The 9,109-nt window shown below is 44.5% G+C and overlaps 2 protein-coding genes across 2 annotated transcripts; one reads left to right on the top strand and one right to left on the bottom strand.

The window, feature by feature from the left end:
- The first annotated feature begins 249 nt into the window (after nucleotides 1–249).
- On the top strand, nucleotides 250–2,337 carry NST1 (NAC (No Apical Meristem) domain transcriptional regulator superfamily protein). Its single transcript, XM_008779631.6, has 3 exons — nucleotides 250–831; nucleotides 921–1,198; nucleotides 1,382–2,337. Exons 1-3 carry the CDS (start codon nucleotides 660–662, stop codon nucleotides 2,093–2,095), a joined length of 1,164 nt encoding a protein of 387 aa, XP_008777853.3. The 5' UTR covers nucleotides 250–659; the 3' UTR covers nucleotides 2,096–2,337.
- A 1,532-nt stretch (nucleotides 2,338–3,869) lies between these two features.
- Nucleotides 3,870–8,295, bottom strand: LOC120106762 (ethylene-responsive transcription factor ERF107-like). The gene is made up of 2 exons (XM_088705307.2): nucleotides 7,514–8,295; nucleotides 3,870–3,954 (listed from the first exon to the last, which is right to left on the bottom strand). Exons 1-2 carry the CDS (start codon nucleotides 8,293–8,295, stop codon nucleotides 3,870–3,872), a joined length of 867 nt encoding a protein of 288 aa, XP_088561433.2.
- Nucleotides 8,296–9,109: the final 814 nt, after the last annotated feature.

Raw genomic sequence — 9,109 nt, 5'->3', positions numbered from 1 at the left:
GTGCCTCCGACCCCATCCATCATCTCTCTCCTCTTCTTTCCTTTCTTTCTAGAATCCTTCTCTCTCTGCCAATTCCCCTCGTTGTTGTTGTTGTTGATCCTGCTATTATAGTTGTAGTTGTTGTTGCGGTGGTTACACAAGAGGCGCTGAGTGATGGGGCTAAAAGTGAGATTCTTTCTGGCGATGGCGGTTGTTTCGCTTGTGCTTTTCCTGAAGATTTTTAAGGTCGGATGTCATAGTTTGGATGTTACCTCTCCTCATCTCCCCTCGCATCCCTTCACCCCCCCTTCGCTCTCTCTCTCTCTCTCTTTTCTCCCGTAGGGACCATCTCTCTTTCTTTCTCTCTCTCTCTCTGGGTGGGTGGCTCTTCTCTATTCAAGCAAAACTAACCCCACTAACAAGAAGTACACCAAGCACAGGGAATGATAATATTTTCATTTTACTTTGTCTTCCACCCTTCATTTAAACACTATAAATTTCCTTCTCTCCCTACCTCTTTCCTCCAACGCCCACCGCATTATCTCATAGTCCTCCTCTCTCCGAGGGAGCTGTCCTCCCTCCTCCTGTTCTTCCCAGGACACATATATAAGGGGTTCCTTTTCTTGTTGGTTCTCCTACTCCATTAGTACCCTTGCCGTCTTTCGCACTCGCTTGTAGAGATGAGCATCTCGGTGAATGGTCAGTCCTGCGTGCCTCCAGGCTTCCGCTTCCATCCCACCGAGGAGGAACTTTTGAATTACTACTTGAGGAAGAAGGTTGCTTCCGAGAAGATCGACTTGGACGTCATCCGTGACGTCGATCTGAACAAGCTTGAGCCGTGGGATATTCAAGGTGCCGCTACCACCAACCTTCACAGTAATGTTTCTATACAATAATTCATTTCCTTCCAGGCATATTGACTCCCGTAGACTTGTCTTCAGAGAAGTGCAGAATAGGTTCAACCCCGCAGAACGACTGGTATTTCTTTAGTCACAAGGATAAGAAGTATCCCACCGGCACCCGGACCAACCGCGCCACGGCCGCTGGTTTCTGGAAAGCAACTGGCCGTGATAAGGTTATCTACACTAGCTTCAAACGGATCGGCATGAGGAAGACCCTCGTTTTCTACAAAGGCCGCGCCCCCCATGGTCAGAAGTCGGATTGGATCATGCATGAGTACAGGCTTGACGATCACTCAGACTCCAGCTCCCAGTCCCACGTAGGTTGCCTTTCTTGTTACTTTTATGTTTCATTACGATTTTCTATGCACCAACCTTTTATTTAATAATAACAATAGATTCTATTCTCCATTAAAAAAAAAATAACACTAGTACCTGCAACTTGCGTTAAACAAATATCTAATCCGTTTTTTTGTTTTATGCGCCCATTCTCTTTGATCTAGGTCTCTGGCTCCATTGGAGAAGCAGCAAATCAAGAGGATGGGTGGGTGGTCTGCCGGGTGTTCAAGAAGAAGAACCACCACAAGGCCATGGACAGTCCTCACAACTGTTCTTCCATCACCAGCGATGCCAAGACCCAGATGATCCATTCGGGGAGCGATGATGCACTAGACCAGATCCTCCAATACATGGGTAGATCTTGCAAGCAAGAAAGCGAGGCCATCAGCAACCACAACATCTCAAGCAACCCCAACAGCCTCGGCATAAGATATCTTAGGCCGATCGAGACCACCTTAGGCACCAGCCTCCATGAAAGGTTCATGAAGCTTCCAGCCCTTGAAAGCCCAACCATTCCATCGCTCCCCAACGACTACCACCCGCCACCTTCCGACCACCCCTGCGGCAACCAGATGGGCTACACGCTGGAGACCATCCATGCGGTGGTAAACATGGATTCGGCCTATCACGCCGAGACGGGCATCAACGATTGGGCTGCTCTGGATCGGCTTGTCGCATCACACCTGAACGGCCAATCGGAGGCATCCAAGCAGCTCGCGTGCTTCGACGATCCCGGCTTCAACTACTGCTCTGCAGCCAAACTACCCAACAATTCCCAGGATTACCACCACGGCGGCGGCAGCGGCGGCGGCGACGAGGATCTGTGGAGCTTCACACGGTCGGCGTCATCCGACCACATCAGCCACGTGTCTCTATAACGGAACGGCGCACCAACCCGGACTCTAGAAATGGGTTACAGAAAGCTGGGGCAAATCATTGCTGTCAAATAGTATTGCTTTATAGGACTGTATTGAAGATGTGAATGTGGTCGCCCTAAAATATACATAAATAAAAGGAGAGATGTGAGATGGGATGGCGTTGTCAAAGACCATGATCTCTTGTTTACCATTGTATCGGTCTACCTCACCAATGTTGTTAGGAGAATAGAAAGCTTTTTTTAGTGTGGTGTGGTGTGGTTTCTTTTCCAAGGGCCGATTACAGCAACCCCAACTTTTTTTGCGTTGGATGGAGATCGTTATCTTTCTTGTCGTGACTGGAAACGTTGCATCGAAAGGTAGGGTTTGGCCCCAGCCTCCTTCTTTCTCTTTCCCAGGTTGGGGAAAAGAGGTCAGCTTTGGCTACCATGTGAGACAACCATCGTACTGTTGCATCTCCAATAATTCCTAGAGAGGGGAGGGAAAGGAAAGACGGTGAGGCCAGCCAAAGTCACTGAAAAGTAGGACTACGCTAGAGACGCTTTCTTTTTTTCCTTTACGTGCTACAAAACATGGTGCCGTATGGAACTACGACAAAAAGGAGGATACACTCGGGGATGTGGGGAAAAGCACCGCATGGCCTGGCTAAACTGTGCCTGCACGAGCCGGCCCACTCTTGCGGCTCATGGGTCCGATCGAGTGAGTGGACCGCATGTGAGCTCGCTTTCCTGCAAGTCATTTTTACGCCTCCCTGTAACTGGACCACACTCCTCCCACCAGCCGAGTAGCCAGCCCACTGTCAAGAAGGGACGTTATGAAATGAATAAAGGGATAAGGATGATGAGAGAGTGGCTAAGGTGGTGCTTGAAATGGGTTAGGTTCGAAAGAGTATAGCAGACATACGAACTACGAGACTTGCACCATGTCTTCGTTGTTATTTCTAGATGGACATGTAACACCGGAGGTCACTTCTTTAACATCAATCTCTGATCACATAGGTGTTTGGATTCTTTTAGATTCCGCCATACCGATCGCACAAAAATCGTCGCGTAGCTGCTGGTGTTTTCATTTTGTGATCAAGTGAAGCTATTCATCAGTTTAGAAAATATGGAATGTAATGTGGGTCAAAAACCATGGAATATGGAAGGTGAGATTAGCGTGGAAGAAGGATTCCAGCTTATAATGTACGTCAGCGGTGAGGATTAAAAGCCATTTATTTGCAGCATCATGTTGCTTCCCTCTTCGAATACTGCACTTGTTCAGCATCATCAAGCCTTCGATGACTAACATGCATACTGTTATTTTTTCTGGTAAATCAGATATATTATGCCAGCCATATGTAGATACAACTATGAGAATCAGAAAATAGAATATTTAAAGATTTAGCAAGAGCATTTTCACGGTATTATAAAGTAGTCCTAGCATGATTGGCCACATAGGCTGCCATGTAATCAACTATACTATTGGCTTCTATGTAAATATATGTTGCCTCAAAAGAGAGCAAGGACTTATCATTCATTAGCTGTCCTATACGAGAGGATGAGGTCTAGCATCAATAGATACTGAATCTAAAAGCTACCTAATAACTATCAAGAATTTCTCTCTAAATAAAAATGGGTAGCCCTCAGTATCTCTAAACAGTAAGTCAGGCCTTCCAAGCAGCACAAAGTTTTGCTATTGGAACAGTAGTATCAAAGATCTTCACTCCAGCTATGGCCATTAGAACACCAATATCACTCCTAATAACGAAGTCAGCTCTTCCAAAAACATCTCTCTCCTAAACACTATCATCAAAGTTGACCTGTGGAAATATAGAAGCAGTAGTTTTCAAGAGAAATACATCATCTATGAGAATGCGGAACCTACATGGTAAGAACCACAAGTTTCCCTTACTATCAAAGATGCCTCTGGAGCAAGCTTTTGGATAAACTCTTAGACTTGCATGGATGCTCTAAGAAGAATCACTTTAGCACTTCGGCTCGTGCCTTGAAAGATGCAGTTGTTCCTAGCTATCCAGATATGATAAGTAACATAACACGTCAACATTGCCTTAATTCTTCTATCATAATTAGAAGATCTCTCTTAAAAAGCATGAGGGAAGTCATCAAGGGATAGAGTAGGGATGGTAGACGAGCCCAGGAGCGGAGCCAGCCTCTATACCTAATGTGTCAATCTCCATTGTAGAATAACATGAGGTGTATATTCCTATATTTGGACATAAGTCACATTGTCCCAGAATGTGAAGATCGTGCTAATATAGAGTACCTCGATATGGGAGCCAATGCCATGCATCTTTCCACATAAAGTATTTGACTTATGGGTGTAGGTACCTCGATATAGAGTACCTCGATGGGTGTTAGATGTATGTCCTACAAGCCAATTTAGCTGACACATAATTTATTCTGGGTATAGTTTTGTATTTAACTTTATTATTATTGAATAATAAATGGGCATCTTTTCATTCATATTATGTATGTGTCTATGAATCGTCCAAGAAATTAATAAAATGATGATACATATTCTCAAGAGTTGAGAATTTGAGCCATGTGTCACTAGTGATTAATTCTAAATGCTCTTGATCGATGGATCATCATGAGGATGGTGATTGTTCCGATTAGATTAGTGTACAAATCACTATCCTTTTGGATGGACGAGTCTCGAGTCCACAGTGTAGAGACACTGAAGTGATAGTGCAGGCGCTTGTTAGAGAATAAAAGTACTGAGGGTGACCAAAGCAAGAAGTTACTTCGATGTCTATCCACTCGTCAGTAACTTACTTAATGTTGCAGTAGTATGACTGGTCCTTTGACCTGCAGTGTTTCGGTTATTCACAGTGAGGTTGTTGTAGTTTAACTGCACATATACATTACCTCTAGCCATATGGATACTTGTGGTGCAGATTAGCTACAGTAGGTTCACAGTAGGAGTAGGATGTGCACCTATATAAAATCTATCGATCTTGGTAGATAAGAAGTGATCCTATATGATTTATAAGACTGAGTTCGTAAGACCTTTCCACGACAATATGTAAAGTGGGAAAAACGTTTTTCACTCTCGAGCTAAAGTCGAATAAATCTTAATATATGACAGACAAAGGGGTTTGACGAGTTATTCATGACCTCCGTCTTGTAGGGATCCATGATAGAAGGACTCTATCATACGATAACTGCATCTAAAGGTTCATCTATTCCATTCTGCTAGGCTACCACTACATGCTGCTAGGTGACTAGTGGATAGTGAGACTCACAGGAATTATCTTGATAGTTGATGATCCCTGGTGAGATGAGTTGGAATTGTTCCAATCTATTGAAAGGAGTTTTGTGATAGAGATCCAAATATATCTCACTACCAGATAGAATAGAATCTATAGAGTCACACATATTAGAGGTATTGACCGATCTAATGGTTGAATTGTAATTTGGAATTACAATAGCTCATAATTATCAATTTGATTGATAATTGTTTTAACCCATTTAGAGTTAGTGAGTTGAAGGAATAATTGCAATTGGATTGCAATTTGATTGAATCAATTGGACTTAATTAATTGGGCTTGGCCTTATCAGATAAGGTTCCAGAGTTCTACTTGGAGTAGGATTTCTAGAGTCCTAATTAGATTAGGATTGCAAATTATTAGAGTTCTACTTGGAGTAGGATTCCTAAAGTCCTAATTGGATTAGGACTAAAATTATATGAGTCCTAATTGGATTAGGAGTCCTAGAGTCCTAATTAATTTTGATCTAATAGATAAGGATGATTTCTTATTAGATAAGGATTAAGAGTCCAATTGAGTCATGATTTAAAGAAATCTTAATTGGAGTAGGATTGGGCCACCTAGTCCTCTTTAGAAAATGATTCACCCACAAAATAAAAGGAGGGGCGTGCGCCCCTCATTATTTATTTTTATTTTTAGATTTTTTTTTGGGGGCTGTGTGTGAGAGGAAGCCCTAGGGGCTTTGGGGGCAAATCTGGACCGCAAGAAAAAGAAAGAAAAAAAATAAAAAGGGCTGACGACTCTTTTTTTCCTTCTCTTGGTGCGTGCGGCCTCCTTTCCCTTCTCTTGGGCGTGGCCTCCTCTTCTTCCCTCTCTCCTTCTTCTTCCTCTTGAGAGCAATCAAGAGTTGATTGTTCAAGAGGATTTCAACCATCAAAAGCAATCTCTGCAAGAGAGTTAGCACCCCGGTGAGATCTAAATGCTTGGATCGGTTCTCTTTCTCGTATGGATATTCATAGAGGCCGGACACTTGTGCGGCTTCAAGCAAACCTTTCAAGATAACCACGATCATCAGATTGTGGTGAAGATCTACCTGCATAAGGTGAAGATCTGATCTCCCTTATCTAATGTAATTAATCCTAATCTATTTACGAATGGTTTTAAAATATGTTCATGCGATGAATGGATCCGTGCATACTTCTTCCGCTGTGGATCTGATTTTCTACAGCATGCATGGTATTCCAACAGTAGTATCAGAGCCATGGTTACATAGATTAAGATTAGGATTAATGGTTAAAGGCATGTTAGATCTAAAAATTTAAAGATTATGCTTGCTGAATTTTTCTGTATGCAGAATTTTTAGATTGTTAATTTTTCTGCATACTAATTTTTCTGCATGTAGATTAATAATTCTATTGCTATGTTAATGAGATTACAAGTAATTAGAACCATGTCTTGCATGATCAGCAACTCATATGATGACATAATCAGTTAAATATTCAGATCTGTAATTTTATTCATGCATAAGATGCATGTAGTGATGATCATGGATGGACCCTTTTTGTGCTGAAATATTTTGCAATGTCCTATGATGTTATGTGATGACATGTAATTCAGAAAATAAGATGCATGTGTGCTTCTTATATTGATGTATTAAAGACCTGTGTGTCTCATGAAAAAGGGAATGTAACTATTGTTTTAATTAGCATAGTTTTCTAGGATGTAATATGTGATGTGTTTGTACATCAATGGTTGATCGATGCATACCTCTACAAGCATGAATTGCGTGGATCAAGATCAAGAGTTGATTGGAGATGGATCAAGGAGTTGATCGCAATTGGATCAAGGGTGCTCAAGATCGAACCAAGAGTTGAAGATGATCTAACTAATTGACATGCATGCACTACAAGAAAAAGGAGCTTTGGCGACGCTTTTTGAGGCTTTTACCGACGCTTATAAGCATCGGTAATTTTCTTCCCGATGCTTTTAAAAGCGTCACCAAAGCGTCGGCTATGTCGGAGTGGAAAAAAAATTACTGACGCGTTTGAAAAGCATCGCTAAAGGTTATTTTTAGCGACGCTTTTAAGCGTCGCTAAAGCTTCAATTAGCGACGCTTTAAAGCATCGTCATAAATTATTTTTATGGAAAAAAAATATAAAAATACCCAAGAAAACCTTGCTGTCCCCTGTAAAAAAAAAAGAAAAAAGAACGGTTTCCTCGTTGCAGAGGAACTCCTCGCTGCACGCCCGTTCCAAATCGACGGCGTCAAGGGGCAAACCGACGGAATATTCTCCTCCGCCGACTCCTCCATCTCCGGAGACCTCTCCTTCTTGATCGGCCTCATCTCACCTTCCTTCGCCTCCTCCGCAGCGGCCGGCGCCCTCTTCCTCTTCCCCGCCGTCGCGAGCGGCGGTGGAGGGGGCGGGATGCAGCGGCCGGAGCTGCCGATCTCGTTGGGGAAGTTGAGGATCGCCTTGCAGCCGCGCATCTGGAAAGCGGCACGGTCGTAGGCCTTCGCGGCCTCGACGGCGGTGTCGAAAGTCCCGAGCCATATCCTGGATCCCCGCCGGTTGGGATCCCGGATCTCCGCCGCGAACTTCCCCCACGGCCGCTGCCGCACCCCCCGGTACCGCCGCCCGTCGTTGTGCTCCGCCGGCCCTACGGCTGCTGCCGCCTCTGTCCACTCGATCTCGAACTTTCGGACCGGGGGTAGGGAGATGGTGAGCGACGGGAGGCAGAGGTCGGAGGCCTGCTGCGAGTCGCCGCCGAACCGGATCATGGGGTCGACCGGCTCGGCGAAGCGGTAAGCTTCTAGCACTCCGTAGGGATCGATGCGGCCGCTGCCGGAGAAGGGCTGGGTGGTGTCAAGGTAGTCGGAGACGGCGATGCCGTGGGGGGCGGAGGGCGGGGGAAGAGGGGAGAGGGGTAGGTCTCCGAGGAGATGCTCGCGGATCAGGTCGAGGGTGGAGTCATCGTCGACGATGGACGCCATGATAAGAATCCGGCAAAGCAAGAAGAGAGATAAGATAGAAGAGCCAATATTGATAAAAAGAGATTTGTAAGGGAGGGGGTTTGAGGGATCGGGAGAGGGGAGGGGATTGACACGGTGCTTCTCTGCTCTCCTTGCTCATCTCGGCTAGCTTCTACTTGTTTCTTCTTGGAGAAAGCGGAAAAAAACAAGCACAATACCCCGCATTTGAAGTTTTCTTCCGCTCGAGGATCAAGCTCTTCAGAGTCCTTACACTTGCAGAGGAACTCCATTTTCAGGCAGCTTCATGCCGGGACTTCTAAGAATGTCGAACTCATCTGATGGCGCAGAAGATCTCCCCTCACCACAAGACTTGTGGATCGCTGGCGAGCCAAGGAGTGGAAAGCAGGGTGGGGCTGTTTGTGCTGGAATTCTCCATTTCTTGAAGCTCTTCGTTGCAGCTGAACCAGATTGTGGCGACGAGAACGCTGAAATAGGAAGACTGCAGCTGATGACTTTAGGCTTTCGGAGCAGCGGCAGAGTCAGTGGTGATTGTGGCAGATGATCTCCCACCTTTGCAGGGGGAGGGGGTGTTAGATGTATGCCCTAGAAGACAATCTGGCGGACACATTATTAATTCTAGGACATAAATTTGTACTTGACTTTATTATTATCGAATAATAAATGGGCATCTTTTCATTCATATTGTTTATGTGTCTATGAATCGTCCAAGAAATTAACAAGATGATGGTACATATTCTCAAGAGTTGAGAATTTGAGCCATGTATTATTGGTGATTAATTTCTAAATGCTCATGATCAATGGATCATCACGAGGA

Source organism: Phoenix dactylifera, chromosome 10 (genome assembly GCF_051530095.1).
Source record: "Phoenix dactylifera cultivar Ajwa chromosome 10, Ajwa_hap1_PhDact_Kaust_v1.1, whole genome shotgun sequence".
Lineage (NCBI taxonomy): Eukaryota > Viridiplantae > Streptophyta > Magnoliopsida > Arecales > Arecaceae > Phoenix > Phoenix dactylifera.
Note: the sequence above shows the minus strand (reverse complement) of the source record. Positions and strands in the feature narration are given on the sequence as shown.

What these genes read in the sequence shown, in the direction of transcription:
- NST1 (XM_008779631.6), top strand. Translation starts at nt 660, where the DNA reads ATGAGCATCTCGGTGAATGGTCAGTCCTGCGTGCCTCCAGGCTTCCGC. An exon ending in TGAGCCGTGGGATATTCAAG is followed by an intron (nt 832 to 920) that starts GTGCCGCTACCA and finishes ACTTGTCTTCAG; the next exon opens with AGAAGTGCAGAATAGGTTCA. An exon ending in ACTCCAGCTCCCAGTCCCAC is followed by an intron (nt 1,199 to 1,381) that starts GTAGGTTGCCTT and finishes TCTTTGATCTAG; the next exon opens with GTCTCTGGCTCCATTGGAGA.
- LOC120106762 (XM_088705307.2), bottom strand. Translation starts at nt 8,295, where the DNA reads ATGGCGTCCATCGTCGACGATGACTCCACCCTCGACCTGATCCGCGAG. An exon ending in TCCTCTGCAACGAGGAAACC is followed by an intron (nt 3,955 to 7,513) that starts GTTCTTTTTTCT and finishes CTTACCATGTAG; the next exon opens with GTTCCGCATTCTCATAGATG.